The sequence below is a fragment of the Cuculus canorus genome, chromosome 1, assembly GCF_017976375.1.
Source record: "Cuculus canorus isolate bCucCan1 chromosome 1, bCucCan1.pri, whole genome shotgun sequence".
Lineage (NCBI taxonomy): Eukaryota > Metazoa > Chordata > Aves > Cuculiformes > Cuculidae > Cuculus > Cuculus canorus.
In genome coordinates this window covers 195,586,409-195,603,128 of record NC_071401.1, presented here as the reverse complement: position 1 = coordinate 195,603,128, position 16,720 = coordinate 195,586,409, and the positions used below count along the sequence as shown (strand labels likewise).

The window sequence follows — 16,720 nt, the reverse complement described above, 5'->3', positions numbered from 1 at the left end:
TTTTTAAAATGCTTGATTAATCTTTTCTTTCCACTTTTCCAGGTTCTCTATGCATATTAGAATCTTAAGGATGTATTATTTTTTAAAAAAGAAACATGACTGTTTTTAAACACCAATTGCAGGTGGACAGTGAGGGATACTCAGACACCATTAGGATATTAATAGACTATATAGTCAACTTTAATTGTATTTATGAGTAGTAGAGAGAAAGAAAACTAGCGTGCTCTTTGGGGAGCCTAGATAGAGAGAAAAGAATAGTCAGCTATAGTATATGCATTTCGTTAAAAAAGGAGGAGGATAGGGAAGAAACACTAGGAGAAAGATCAAGAGTAATATTTAGAAAATTCAATGGAAAATTAGGGAAAAGTTGGAAAAAGAGACTGGATGGAGTACACAGAAAGGTAGAGAACAATGGAGAAGAGCTAAAGAAGAAAAGCTGATCTGTAATGTTTTGATAATGAGGGGAGAAGGGTCTATTTGATGTAGTAAATGTCTCTATGCACTCATAATTAACTGAAAAATCATGATGGCATCTATCTAATTAGAAAGCTGCACATCTTAATAAATCTTCGATATGATTTCTCTTTATCAATTAATGTATCTGAATGGAGGAGGAGAGCAATTTAGTGAACCCTGGCTGTTTTCAGTAATAACATCTAATTGTGTACAAATTGTGCCTCTATTGCACTACAAACAAAGAGATTCTGTAAAGTAGAAGGGGGAAGCAATTTATAACTACTGCTTATTGTGCAAATTTATCCCCTTCACTGTTTTAGTGCCTTATTGTTTTCCTGATCTGTTTATTATCTTATTACGTGTCAGGTTTGCAAACTAGCTGAATCATAAGCTGATTTTAGACTTCATATATATACATATAGACAATGTATACATGCACATCTTCATTTCGAATTTTTACTGAAATCTGTACAATGTTGATGTAAATGATGTTGTATAAGAATTTATATTCTTAAATATTTTTTAATTCATACACAGCTTTCTTCCAAATGAACTCATTTTCTTTTGCTTGTGAACATCAGCATTTGTTGTAGCTTATGTTAACTGTGACTTTTTGCCTTGTCTAGCTGTACCCCATAAAATAGGGCGGATTATTGATGGAAGTCCTGCAGATCGCTGTGCAAAACTTAAAGTTGGAGACCGGATCTTAGCTGTGAATGGCCAGTCTATTATTAACATGCCTCATGCAGATATTGTGAAACTAATTAAAGATGCAGGTCTCAGTGTAACTCTTCGCATCATTCCTCAGGAGGGTAAGTCAATGGCCCTTAAAAACAGGAAGGAAATTTTAAGTAGCCTCCAATTAACTTGAATTATGTCACCACTTGAAACATCTTTTGTTTCACTTTCTGAGCTATAATGTACAGCACACAAAATTACAGTCTTAGAACTGGCTTGAATAATACCTGAATTCTTGACAACATTTCCAGTTCCAAAAATAGTATCTAAAGCAAACCTGGAGAAACCTGAGAGAGAGACGAATACTGGAGAATCAGTGTTAATGCCTTTTGGAAGAATTGTCTTCTGCATAGAACAGGGCTCTACAAGAGACCTAGGTGGTGTTGAGTTTGTTCTCTTACATGTTGCTATAAACCAAACCAAAATTTGACTCACAAGAGACTGCAATGGCTTTCTCCTGGCATCCAAAGTTACCAGCTATCTGTGACAAAGTGACGTGAAGGAAGGGTTCAGATTTTGTCATTTTGTCTACATATATCACTAAAAATTCATAAAGCAGGAAAGATCTGAACCTCAGTTTATCTCATTTGTAAGGTGAGAGTAAGGGACAGACTCATTATTCTGGTCATTACTCCACAGCTAATAAGTGAAGATCTTTTGATGTTGGCTTCATGTTTTTTAGGGTTGATTTTAGGGCTTTTTTTAGTTTAGTGGTGTGCTGTAGTGATATATGAATTATACTGTATTAATGAGACTGTGGATTTATATCTCAGTAACAAATACCATTAGAGCTAGGAATGTCACAGGGCGAATAACATAATTACTTAATGATCTATGGTCCGGATAAACGACCTTCACTTACTGCTGCTGCATCCAACAATAGGACAAGGAAATAGTCTGACACTGACCATGGACTGCAACTGGGGGAAGTTATCTACTTTGTTAAATTAATTCAGTGAAGGGAAAAACACAAACATACAGAAGTTCAGTATTCACACCAAAGAGCTGCTGTATAATTACTGGAGGTCACCTTGGAAAGCATCTACAAAAAAGTGTGATTTGCACACAGTAAGTGCAGATTATTTAGGCCTTCCTGGTACCTAGATTAATTAATATTAGCAAATTGCTAATGGTTCAATGTTAGAGATTGATACCTTGAGTTAGAAAGACAGCAGGGATGCATCTGAGATGCAGTGCTACAGGATGTTCTCAGGTGATGAGAAATTTTATGTGTCCAAGTCATGGCTTCCCAGTATGACTGTGTGACGCTGAACACCTCATTTGCCTTCTAATATTAGCTTCCCAGCTTAGAAAATTAGGAAAAAAATCTAATACCTCGATAATGTACTTTCAGGTGAAAAATGCCATATAAATGCAAAGCAGTTTTAGAAGAAGCTTATGATTTGACTAGTTCATCCATAGTTATGAGAGTAATGTAGAAATGAGGGGCAATATTCCTAATCTTTGTCTTTGAAATATTGTAATGTAAAAGAGACTCACAGATGCAAAATGGGCAATTAAAGCCTTAAGCACAGTAATTACCCAGACAAATGTTGCTTATGCATGTATGAGGAGTGTTTTAAGTGCAAATACACAAGTTTTTTTGACAATTAAGCCTAAATTGTAAAGATTTTTAACAAAGTAGCTAAAATCTTTTAAAATAATTATGAGCATGAATTAAATGAGTAGAGAGTCATTAGAAATGTGCAGTCATAGAAGTCAAACTCACATGTTAAAAAAAAAAAAATTCATTCAAAATTCAAACTACATTCAAATATAAACTAGGTAAGACCTGGATTGTGCATAGCTATTGCTGTTTGGGATGCTCAGCCAGATACACGTCCATTCAGGATGCTTTGCACCGCACCACACTGGCCTCACTCATTCCATGGCAAGCAGAAATAAAAAAATATAATATGTGCTTTTGCTGTTGCTAATGCACGAGCAATTACTTCTTCAGTACTCTGTCCTCTGTGGGTGGAGTCTCTTTCATTTATGCTTCTTAATAGGTGAATGATGAGCAACATTACTGTGCCAGTGTGTCAGAAGAAATATATTCAATATGAGCTCAGTGCCAGCTGTGTCTTCCCCCAAGTGCAACAGGAAGCCTGAAGGAAGATTGGCATCCCTTATTTGTAATAATGCCACAAGGCCACATTTCCTACCCCAGCTTCTCTATCTTTCTGAATTTTATGTTTTTTCTAAAGAAGGATTCTGAATTTTATGTTTTTTCTAAAGAAGGATTCTGATTTTTGGTGCTGTTCCTATGTGAAACCCTGGTCATTTGACACAATACAGTGAAATAAGACATCAGTTTAGCTGCTTATCCAGAATTCATTGAGATCGGTGTTACTGTTCACAGTGCCCAAAGATTTAAAAAAGACAGGAAGCTCTTGTTGAGCCCAAAGACAGCAGGAGCTAACACAAGCACACTAGTGTTTTAGCTTTTGTGTCGACAGTCTGTGATCCCATAGGAGTGGTGAAAGCAATAAAAGCATTCATTCTCTCAAAATGAAAAGTTTTCAAGTACCAGCATTTCTAGGCTTTAAAAGAAAACATGAAGCATGGAAACCATTTGCCTTGTTCAATAGGATTTTAAATAATGCAGGTGTCAACCAGAGTTATAGAAGTGACTGAGATTTCAGATCCCACATACTATCAAAAAAAGCCCATTAGGTTCAGATGTCTTAAAATCTAATTATAACCCGAGAGAGTAAAAGCGACAAAGCATAAATTTTCAGAGGCAATGTGCGACCAAAAATTATTATTGTCTACCTTTGCCCTTTATTAAATGCTGCGCTGTGACAGGTCTTTAATCTCCAGCTTCCCATTACACAGAGCTGAACAGCCCAGCCTCGGCCCCCAGCTCAGAGAAGCAGAGCCCCATGGCCCAGCAGCACAGCCCCATGGCCCAGCAGAGTCCCCTGGCGCAGCAAAGCCCCGTCGCCCAGCACAGCCCCGTCGCCCAGCCACCGCCGCCACAGCCCCTCCAGCTGCAGGGACACGAAAACAGGTAAGAGTGGCTCCTCCAGCCTCTGTATCCTCTGAGGACCACTGGGGACCCTTGTGCTGGGTCTTCAGGCAGTTATAGCAGCTGTTAGCCGTTGGCTGTGGGGCTCTGACAAGGCACAGTCCTGTGATTGTACTTGGAGAGCATGAATTGTGCTCGCCAGGATAAGCTGTGAGTCTTGTTCAGGTATAAAATATACGATTATGAACACGGGTCTGGCTAAACTTCCACATATGTCCGTCAGGATCATATGTTTGCCAAGGAACTAAACACCAAAGTATTCCTTGCTAATAATTTCATCTCTAACATACTTCCTTATACCATTACAACTTACAAAATATGAGTATATCAGTAAAGGGACCTTTTTTGCATTATCTTACACATCTTTCTTTTTTGTCTGTTGGAGTTCTGGAGTCAAGAAGAGATTTTTATAATAGCTTTTATCTATGATGTCTCATTTCCTAGCCAATTTCTTACCTTTAATTTATATGTGTGCATTGATGAATTTATCTGTGACAGAAAGTAAATGCAGGGGGGGTAGAAATTTTGTGACCAGCTATATTAAAAACTGTATATATAAAAAGCGTGCTCAGGCTGTGAGGTGATACAACTTTCTGTGATTTCCAATCAACATTTAGTTTGGGTTAATTTTGTGGCGTGTTAAACAAGGCTGATTACACTGACTGTCTTTATGTTAATATTCAGTAACCAACATACCTCATCAAGACCCTCTTCCCCAAATACTAGATGCTGGTTACAGAATTGTAACTTTTTGCTTTTGGAGATAATTGAGTTTGGTTGTGAATCAGACACTCTGCCCTCTAATTCTCCTCAGTTAACAGATGTAGCACTTTCGCTTACCCTAAATTATTTTTTTTTCAATTAGTCACACTTGGCAAATTTCTTTGCTTTATATTTCATCGAGTACTTTTTCCAAAAGCGACCACCTCCTAGAAGATATATTTTTTCTGACAAAATCTATTGTAAAGCTTCCACAAAAGTCTCTATACACATTTTTAAGTTGAAAATCAATGTCCATTGAATTGGGAATTTTGAGAGCAGATCAGTAAACTATATTAATTAAAGTTTCAAAAATAAATTCTATAATACTTTTACTTAAAATCATAAATTATAATTGATCATGCCACTGTTAACATAGTCAGCAAATATTATAGTGCTTCCAACTTTAAATAACAACATCATCTTCTGGGATAAAGCTGTGGTTGTATAATGTGAACCTGCTTAGTAGTGACTCTTATTCCAGAAACTGGTCCATTATTATTATTTCATATAGTATCTTTTCACTAGATTTTGTAAGTCATACTACCTCTCATTTATATAGCCACATACATTGTTTATGTACCAAAATCAAAATACTGTAAAACATTTTAAACTTTTAGAAATGCTAACAAGTATTTTTACTTCCAATGTTAATAAGACTTAGTATCATAGTGAGCCTTTCTGTTCTCCACATTCTTTCTACAGGATCACGATACTGAGTAAAGAAAGTAAGAGGACTGCATGTATACATGCAAGTCGTTAATTATAGATGCCATCTAAAGGTTTTAAAAGAACATGTGGCTGTAGGCTATTTTCATCTCTCAGAAAAGTTGAAGGGAAGTAGTGCTGATATTTTCATGCCTGGTTAGACATTTAGCTAATTAAAGCTGGCGTGTGGGAAGATTTGCCATAATATTACAGTACTGCACTAATAAAGTAACGAAGTTTTGAAACATATAAGGTTAGGAAATGTTTAGATTATTTAGATTATTTTTTCATAGATAAATTAACATAATCAAAACCAATGCTCTCATTTATTTAGGGTGTAATTTGTTTTAAATCAAGTACATTTCAAAATCTCTTTCACAGTTTATATGTGTCCATGTATCTGCATGTGTGCATGGTCACTTGGACAATGGAAAACTTCCAGACTGTTATTAAAGCAGCATTTAAAATTTATATTTCCTTTACAAGAAAAAACAATGTTTCCCTCAGCACTTAAGGGAGAGTGTAAAAACATTCACTATGTGAAATTTTTCTTAAATGTAACTCAAACCACCGTTACACTATTACCTTGCTAGAAAGATTCAGGACTTCCTTTGTGCCCATTCAGCACATCACACAGCCAAGGTACAGAGGTCTGGAGTAAAAATATTCCATACTTAACCCTGAAGTGTGAAATGCTATTATGCACTGATTTCCATATGATAAGGAATGAGTATGCGCTCTTTCCCATCTGAGTAAATTAATTAACTAGTTGCTGTACTACAGAAAGTCTCATCTTCTTTGAAGTCTTAGGACTCATCTTCCAGCAACCACTTACCAAGTAAAGCAATATGTTATTCATGACTAATTCCACATTAACCAATTTCTTTTTCCTCTCACCTTGTGTTACTTCCATGTATAAGTACTGATATGACCTGCTATGGGCTTGTAGCCAGATGGTATTATAGGGAGTATGTAATAATAATAATGATAAACACCATATTAACAGATGTTATTTCAAATACATTTAATTAAAAAGATAATAGCCAGTACAAATTAAATATCCTGTTTAACCTTAAAGAATCTTGTAATAATGGTTTAGGTCAATGAAACAGAGATTATAATTCTCTGTACTGATATTTCATTTTCTCTATAGAAATCTAAATTCTCGGGGGGGGGGGGAACTTTATAAACTCAGTAGATTATTTTTTAAAGATTATTATGGGTGTTTTCTTGTGCAGTTTTATCTTCCATGTAGGCAAGATAAGTAGGAATCAGGATGCTTTTCCTGTTCCCATCCCTCTGATCCTAATCCTGATCTCACTGATAGGAGATGGAAAATTGAAGTATGACCTGAATGAAAATTGCTTATGTCCACATTTCACTCGTGCTCACTGGTTTTGGACTCAACTATTTACCATTGAGAGTTTTGCTTCTGTGTGAAAATTTGTTTTATGCAGTTTTGCATTCAGGTAGTTTGCTTCCACTCCTCAACAATGCGTATAATGTATATTCATAATGTTTTGCCACTTTCTGAAACTAAGTCATTTTGCCTTTCTCAGTTATAGATCAGAAGTAAAAGCCAGACAAGATGTGAAGCCTGATATCCGTCAACCTCCATTTACAGACTACAGGCAATCCTCAACGGACTACCGACAGCCTCCACTGGACTACAGGCATCCTCCGGTGATGGATTACCAGCAGCCACCACCTCTTGACTACAGGCAGCCACCTATGATAGATTACAGGCAGCATTCCCCTGACACCAGGCAGTATCCTCTGTCAGAGTACAGGCAGCCCCAGGTACAAAACTAAATCCTTAGAGTGCTCCTGAACAGAAAGCATTGGGGTCTGTAGGGAGAGATCGTGTATACTGATAAGAAAGATAACATTATAGAAGAAAAAGGCACCTCTACTGGTTTTAGGTAGAGCTACTATTTCTCTGTAGATGAAATTACTTCTAAACCATTAATATTAGTGGAGAACAATATGGTCTGTCAAATAACACTACATTTATAATTGCGTTTCTATAGTGGAATGTGTATATATATTTTTTATATATATATATATAATGTGTCTACCTGGAATATTGTGTCCAGTTCTGGAATCCTCAATATAAGAAGGATATGGAACTGTTGGAATGGGTCCAGAGGAGGGACACAAAGGTGATCAGAGGGCTGGAGCACCTCTGCTATGAGGACAGGCTGAGATAATTGGGGTTTTTCAGCCTGTAGAAGAGAAGGCTCCAGAGAGACCTTATAACTGCCTTCCAGTACCTGAAGGGGCTACAAGAAAGCTGGAGAGGGACTTTTTACAACAGCAGGTAGTGATAGGACAAGAGGGAATGGCTATAAATTGGAAGGGGTAAGATTTGCTCTAGGCATTAGGAAGAAATTCTTCATGATAAGGGTGGTGAGGCACTGCAGCAGGTTGCCCACGGAAGTTGTGGCTGCCCTATCCCTGGAAATATTCAAGGCCAGGTTGGATGGGGCCATGGGCAGCCTGATCTAGTGGGAAGGGTCGGAACTAGATGATCTTCAAGGTCCCTTCCAACCCAAACCATTCTATAGTTCTATGATTTTACGAATGTTAAATGTTATTTTTAAGGGACTGGAGCATTAAAATGTAAGTTCTAAAATAAGCTGCCTTCACATCAGCAGAGGAATTTTTTTATTCCTAGGAACATCATACAGTCATCAAACAGGGGATGTTCCTTATTTCAAACTACTTTTCTCCGGCAGTGTTGAAAATTAATTTTTTATCTAATCTAAATGAATAAAGAAATGTGAATCCTGACTGATAAAATTACACTTCTGTTGGTAACAGCCTGGATGAGGGAAATCTAGCTTGTACAACTAGTTTCTCTGACATCAGGCATGACCTTGCGAATTCCAAGAATTAAAACTTAGATGAACAGCTATCTTAGCTTGGACAAAGCTCTGCTGATGACAAATATTTGCCGGCAGCTGTGAAGATTTGGAGATTTAGCCCAAGTTCAGACTTTAAAAAAATTCCTCCTCTCTACTTACATAAAGACAGAAAAAAACCCAGAGGTCAGACAAGTATTAAATAACACAATGTAAACTTCTGGCCAGTATATGCTGGCAGCATGTATAGATGATTTCTATGTCTATGTCTATATTTTCAAAACCAGAAACACAGATTGTATCAATGAAAATACCCAAATTCTTAAACGAGATCCAGAGAACCCTCTGAAAATTTCATGCATTTCAGTATCTAAATAGCAAATCCCCACCCCCATATACATACCATATAAGATGCTACTTAGCATCTAGAGAGATTATTAGACTGCCCGTTTCTCACCATCTCCGGTTTAATTCTGTAACTACTGGTCTACACAGTCCACGCTTGCTATCACTTTCCTCCTGCTTCCACGTCTCTTGCACTCCATGCTGCCAGTGGACCAGAAGCAACAAAGCAACCTCCTACCCAGACCCCTCTGTGGGGCTGGTAGTTAGGGTCCACCACCGAAAAACTGGAAAGACAAATCGTGGTCTCTGCAGGTCACAGAAAGGATGAAACTCGAACCTCCTACTTCCCACCTCCTCCTCAAGCACATTTTAACCAAAGTGATGAGAGTTGCTGTACTTTGTGACTCCATGCAGTCCAACTTGTTGATCATGTTCACTTCTGCTAGACATTTAAGAGGCAACTCTCCTACTAATTTTAATTGTGATGATGCTTTTACAGGAACTGCCTGCTACCTCACTTACCAAATCAGAGCTTCTGCACAGACAGAAACACTTACACTTGTATTGAGGGTAAATATGGAAACCATATAGAGAGCTTTTCGTACCAGGGAACTGATGAATGATGCCCTTCCAGTGTGATTGAGACTTGGGCATTTGTAATTTGCTAAAATCTCTTTTCAGAACTGGCCAAAATCTGTCAGTGCAGAAGTATACCTTGAAGGTTCCTTTGCTTATATTAATTGAATCGCTACACTTGAAGAGATACGTTTCAAGTTTTCTTTCTTTGAATGTATACCATGACATTCATGTGATTAATTGTCTTTCATTTTGTATTTGTCTGCACAGGACTTTGATTATTTCACTGTTGATTTGGAGAAAGGAGCCAAAGGTTTTGGGTTTAGTATTCGAGGAGGAAGGGAGTACAAAATGGATTTGTATGTATTGAGGTTAGCAGAAGATGGACCAGCAATAAGAAATGGAAGGATGAGGGTAAGTAAAATGCGTTGTAACAATTTTATTCAACATTTACGGATAGGTGTGCTGATGGGGTCAAAAAGAAATCTCTTTTTTTTCTTTTTAATCTCTGATTGGGTTTTAAAGAGCTCATGCCGGACACCTCTAGTAATCTAAATTTTACTTGGAAGAGCTGAAGAAATTACTTGAAACATGTTGTAGGTTTGTGTAGTTTCTTTGTGGAATAAATGTATTACTTTTTGTCGATAGTAGCTTTTACTGTTAGGCATTTTTGTCCTTGTTCTTTACTCATACCTAAGCAACTTAAAGATCTCTGACAAAGTGTTTGGTATTTCTTGGATAATAATATCAGCATAATTAACAATTATGTCTCTAATCACAAAAGCAAAGTGATAGCTATCAAACCAAAGACCTGGTCTGTAATTTTACTAATTTGACCGAGTTGCCTTCATAGTATTTCCTAAGTTTATTTATTGGTGATATTCAGTCCTGTTAGTAATGATCAATTTTCATCATTTGGCTGAATAGGAGACAGTGCATTTGAGTCTTGTGTTGGTAGATATTATCATAACACCACATCCAGATACTGAAATCAGAAAAATATACTTAAGAAATAACATGATAAAAAAAATTTACATGCTCTGTGTAGGAAAAATAACCTAATAAAAAAACCAGATGGGTTTAGTCTGTCCATTTGTGCTAAAGAAAAGGCATAAAATCATCAAGGATTGCTGATACCTTGCAGAATAGTGAGTACACAAAAAGGAGAAAGAGAAAACATAGGCAAAATAAACTACCAGGAGCCAACATAAAACATGTTTTTACGTATCTAATTAGCACAGCCTTGTTGAACCAGTATTTAATGATCAAGCTAGGCAATAGAAATTATGCTCAGTACAGTAGTAATACCAGGTTTTGCAAATGTCACAGTTGTTACACAGATTCTGTTTCATGACCCTAACATCTCATCAAGTCTGACTTCATGCTGAAAGAGCACTGTCATCAGTCTGTACAATCAGAGACTTTCTGCATATAACTCAGGAGTTGTAGTATGCTTCAAATGACTCCTAATTTGCCAGCTTTGTAGAATTTTAGAAGTCAGTCAGTCCTCCATCGTACCATGGAATGCAAACCCCTGGCACTGGGGGCTTGCGTAAAGGAGCAATAGTATCAACAGTCCCTGTGCTGAGGAAGCCAGGTGGGCAAGTAGACAGGCAACTGGTGACTGAGAATTACTCCCACAATATTTGTTGTATGAAATGGATGAATTAATGTTGCAGCTAGAACTTAAGCTCAATATCTTCCCTGGTGTTTTCATTCTTTTCTTTACTGTAGCACTATCACAGTCAATTGTTCTTAATGAAAAGCTGTAAGCGAGATGTACATGATCAGGCACAATGCAAATAAAGATGACAAAGTAGTTGTGCTTTTAATATGCTCTGGAATCACATATTTGGAAACATTTAGCATAGGTTACAGAACAACAGAAGAACAATGCCTTTGGAGAAGGTTCATTTCAAATAATAACCTTTATTAGGTGAAAAAAATAACCTATTAAAAACTCTGCATCATTTGAATAAACTAGTACCACAGAATAAAGTTACACTATCCACCGTAGGAACAGCCCAAATATACTAAGTGTGTTACACAAGTACATAGCCTTTTTTAATGTTGTTAGGAAAAGCCTTGTATCTTACAATGAAAAAATATTGGTATGTTTTCTAAAATAACTTATTTTAAAGCTTTATTTGTTGCCTTGGCCACAATAAACAGCCAAGTGTTATTCTGTTTAAGTAGTCATAACGGGATTTTCTGTACTTTAAAAGCCTCTTTCTTTGGAATCAGTTTTACCCTTCAGCCTTGCCACTAAGTCTTGTATTGTGACAGTCACAAATGGATTTGGAACTGGCAAGACTTTTAGCTGCAGTGACCTGTAACTTACGGACAACAGAAGCTTAAGAAACAGCTTCTTCAAAACAAAAAGAGAAAATCAAACCAAAAATAAATAATAATAATTGCCAAAAGGAATGTGTGGATAGGAAGATGAGCAAAGGAAGCAGAGTTCTGTAACCACATCTCTTTTCCTGAGTTTACATTTACTGTTAATAATGCAGGTTCATTCCCATTTTCGGGCCAGGACCACCAGCCTGCTTGCTGCAGTTCTGTATCACCATTTCAGAGATGCATATCTATAGCGTTATATGCAAAAAAACCTGTTCAGTACTTCTCACTTCACACGCCATCATCTTTAAAGATCAGATTATCTGATCCTAGGCTCTCAGAATTGGAGATAATAAACCATGCTTTTGTGGTAGGATTTTATCTGAAGCATTTTGCAGCTAGTAGTTCTTCTCATGATCTGCTGCTCTCCATTGTTTTTTTCCTTCCTCTTTCCTCCTCCTTGAGCAGCCTTCTTTGATTTAACTGAAGCCTTACAGAAAAACAGGTAGAAATTTTGCTTATAGAAAGAAATAATGCACATAAATCCACCATTTTTCACACTTGCCAAGCCAAGAAAAGAAAAATTAAACCAGGTAAGCTATTGAAAAAACAGATCATATAATGAAGCACGACCTGTAAATCATTTAGATACAATAAGTAAAATATATTCCACAAATAACACTTTGTTGTCAGTCTAGTTATAGACAGTAAAATCCCTGGTAAGGGCACACTCATGTTGATGTAAATCTCCCTACTTTACAGAAATAAATAAATAAAGTACTTTAAAGTAATAGAGCTGCACCTGCACTAGTGGGTTTAGAAATTTGTGCAATTGAAGCAACACGATCTCTAACTGAAGACAGCTCCAGAGGGACCAGTCAAAGTCAGTGGGCACCGTAGAACTGTACTGACAGGCTGAACCCAACAGCTATATTCCATTTGGACACATGTTAAAAATTCCAAAAACCTATCAGCACACATTCAAAAGATTCTGAAGTCTAAATATATGTGAAAGATACATAGATTATAGATGCAGAGTATAAATTTAAGGACTAAAATCCTTAGATTACAGGACGTTAGGTGGAAAAAAAGAACTAATATGGAACTCTCTCCATAGTAGTAGTTCCATTACTCTCTCCATAGTAGTAGTTCCATTACTGAGGAAGGTAAGTATGAAAGGAAGAAATACAATGTAACAATAATAGGAGGTAAAATAAATCCTACAAAAAGGCAACAATAAAACAACATGAAGAAAATGACACCAAAATCAGGGCATTTTTATGACACTTCCAGTTTGATCTTCAGGCTTTTACGAACTCCTGGTAAGCATGGTAGCAGATGATAGTGGGACGTGTCCCTGCCCATGGCTGAGGGGTTTGGAACTAGATGATCTTTAAGGTTCCTTCCAACCCAAACTGTTCTATGATTCTATGGTTCTATGATTCCATGAGAGACCAGACTTATAGAGTGAGCACTGGAAGTGATAGTCTTAGACTGGTCATGCCAGAACTGTCTGGATTTGAAAAGATTGATGGAAGGGGGAAAAAAGTTTAATAAAGTTTGTTATCAAATGACCATTTCCAATCAGAAGTCCTGGTCTTCTTTCCCACTGGGAATGGCATGCTAGACAATTTGTGTATTTATTAGAAAAAAAATCCACTGAGGAACAAGAATACAAGATCTAAAATAGTCTTTAATTGTCCTTTATGACTGCCAGAGCTTTCTATTCTAATTTTCTGCTGAATTGTTCTAGGAACCAGAAAGGTGGAAAACCAGTAAGTTGATTTCATACAGAGTTCATCAGTCTTATCAGCATATTGTTTTTCTACTTGAAAAATCCCTTTCTACCAGCCTATACAGACACTATATTATGTCTTAAGGTTTGGCAAATTATTCCCTTAAAAACAGTTCTAAACTTTAACAGGCTAATTACACTGCTCTTAGTTGTGGCTCTTCTACATGTTTTGCGTCTTCTGTTTGGGCGTATAGACTCTGCTTCTCCAGAAAGCCTGAGCATACATCATAATTTAACTTGGATTATCTGTCACTAGACATGAGAAGGAAATGACCATCAAAATACCCAGAAGTCCTTCCCAGGAAGAAATGTTTTTTTCACATGCGTCCTCTCTCTGCATGGTCAGTAAATTATTCTCAACCAGTGTTGGAGAACCACAGCCATAAATGTGTAACTTCATATAAAACCATATGTCAGGTCACAGACCACAATTAACTCCAGCAGGATTTTACTGCATTTCATGGGTAAGACATATGGAGATCCCTGGCAGAAGATGTCTGTAGGAGGGAACCTCATGCCTACACTGGAACTAAATACAGGTCATTCAATACTGACAGCTGAGCAGAGAGCAAGCTACAAGGTGAATTCTGAAAAGCCGCCTGCAGCAAAGGTTTACAAAACTTGAAACATATGCCTCAAAATACTTCTGGTAAATTAAGTGAATTTTCACAAAGAGCAAGATGTCTTACAAATTAGGAGTAATGAACAAAAGTTTTATTAGATCTAAGGATGAGCATACAATAATACTACAACTATCCAAAACTTTAAATGGCAGATAGACTCACTGAGAGCTCTGACTTTTAAAAAATGCATCTCCATCCTCCTTTCTTCTTCAAGATGAGGAGTACCAGAAATAGGACATTCCATCCACACCATAGCAAAGGACTGAATAGGACCATGTCTTAGCCATAAGACAAGGCTGTATTGAAAGAACCCTGAGAAAACTCTGTACTCAGTACTGGTGAGACCGCGCCTTGAGTACTGTGTTCAGTTCTGGGCCCCTCACCAAACAAAGGATGTTGAGGCTCTGGAGCGTGTCCAGAGAAGAGCAATGAAGCTGGTGAGGGGGCTGGAGAACAAGTCTTATGAGGAGCAGCTGAGAGAGCTGGGGTTGTTTAGCCTGGAGAAGAGGAGGCTGAGGGGAGACCTTATTGCTCTCTACAACTGCCTGAAAGGAGGTTGTGGAGAGGAGGGAGCTGGCCTCTTCTCCCAAGTGACAGGACAAGAGGGAGTGGCCTCAAGCTCTGCCAGGGGAGGTTCAGGCTGGACATCAGGAAAAAATTTTTCACGAAAAGGGTCGTTGGGCACTGGAACAGACCGCCCAGGGAGGTGGTTGAGTTACCTTCCCTGGAGGTGTCTAAGGAACGGATGGATGAGGTGATGAGGGGCATGGAATGAGGGGCATGAGTGTTAGGACTCAATGACCCAGTGGGTCTCTTCCAACCTTGTGATTGTATGATTTTATGATTCTATCAGTCTATGAAAAGCCTGGAGAATTATTAGTGCCTCCTTTGATATCTCACCCCATTCTGGCAGAGGTGTGATCACATAAGAGCTCCATTTCTCAAGTAACCCTGGCACTAGGGGAAAAAGATGAAACTGGTTAGTGATGCAGTTTCAATACTGAAAACCAAAGCTGCAATGCCTAGTCTCAGAGCAGGGCAACAATATGGCACATACATTCTCAGTGGTAGTAGTATTGAGTAGAATCAGTCAGCAGAGATGAGGAATGTAACACATCCAATGTGGAGCATAGTCCCCACAGTCTTTGAAGAGTCAAACACCTCGGGCAACAGTTTTACAGGTCTATTTAGATAAGGCTTGTGATAAGTCATATTTTATTCTTGTCTCGTGTTGACGACAATGATCAGCAGAACTCTGCCTGCAGATCTCTGTTCCTTCCTGTGTTAGAGATGGGGAACTACTGACTGCTCTCAGGAGAATTGTTAAGAATGATCGTAGTGTTTGCTCGACATGTGAGATATGATCAACAGATATCTTATTGCCCTGAATGATATCTCCTGCATCCAGCGTGTTTATTGAAACCAGCAACAAACAAAGAGCCTGTGGCTGAAGCCTGCAGAGATAAAGAGTATCTTGCACAAATGGGTTACTGAATGTGAAATTCCTGAAAAATGAGGATAAAATGTCCTTTTTTATACACAGCACACATCTGTGTAATTTTGTCGCTTTGTGAGTTACATCCCTTTTCTCAGATCTTCCAAGAAAGTCATACTTCTCATCTCTGACGTTTCTGCTTTCATTGTCTTGTTGACTCATTTTTCTCAGTCCACATACACCAGTTAACCATATCTCTAGCTTCTTCATATCTCCTACTACTACATTATTTTTCTGAGTATTTTGTAGGCTTCTCTTATATATTTGCAGAACAGGCATCTGAAATACAGGCACTGCAGAATTTTACATCTGTCATGCTTTGCAGTTCTCCTTTGACTCTTCAATCCTTTTTCTTCTCTGTTGGCTTTCCTGCTGTCTATGCCTCTTGCTTTGTTTCAGGTGTACACAGTTGGAGATAAAAATAGGCACAAGGGACAGGAAAGTCCTACAGTGGCAATTATGAGCATCTGTGGTGGTGTTGCATTGTAATCTGTGTGGCCTTGCCTTGTCTGTTCTGACATGCCAAGTGAACAACACAGTGAGACTCACAACAGTAACCAACCCATGCTGTGCACTGTTTCACAGCATGCTACAAACTAGCACAATTTGTGTATTTCATCCTTTCCCATGCTAACAGAGTTCACACCAACCTTTTTTTTGTGGTTATTCAGGAAACTTTATCCATCTACACCAAGAATAATTCCTAGCAAAAATGGAGATTTCAATATTCAAGAGCCAAGGACCAAAAAAGGCATGCAGACAAGAGGGAGTCTATATCTTATTTGGAAGGAAAGAGAAATAAAAATTCAAATTATGTAAGGTATATTACATTTGGAACTGCTGTCAAAACATTTGACAGCATTCAAAACCAAAATTTCTCTCTTTGTAAGTGTCCCAAATACAAGGTCAGAAAACTTCTGTTTTTTTCCTTCTGACAACATGACTTGTGCATCCTTGTTTGCAATAAGAGTGATAGAGTGCCTAAGAAAC

The 16,720-nt window shown here is 37.8% G+C and overlaps 1 protein-coding gene across 18 annotated transcripts in view; it reads left to right on the top strand.

Moving 5' to 3' along the window:
• MAGI2 (membrane associated guanylate kinase, WW and PDZ domain containing 2) overlaps positions 1-16,720 on the top strand; it is a 735,321-nt gene that overhangs the window by 679,766 nt on the left and 38,835 nt on the right. For 12 of the 18 annotated variants that reach the window (XM_054064111.1, XM_054064068.1, XM_054064155.1 and 9 more), the window contains 4 exons: positions 1,083-1,268; positions 4,018-4,207; positions 7,252-7,492; positions 9,748-9,891. In XM_054064111.1, coding sequence (XP_053920086.1) covers positions 1,083-1,268; positions 4,018-4,207; positions 7,252-7,492; positions 9,748-9,891 — 761 coding nt within the window. The remainder of the gene's footprint in view (positions 1-1,082; positions 1,269-4,017; positions 4,208-7,251; positions 7,493-9,747; positions 9,892-16,720) is intronic. The other 6 variants (XM_054064084.1, XM_054064190.1, XM_054064101.1 and 3 more) reach the window with 1 other exon arrangement.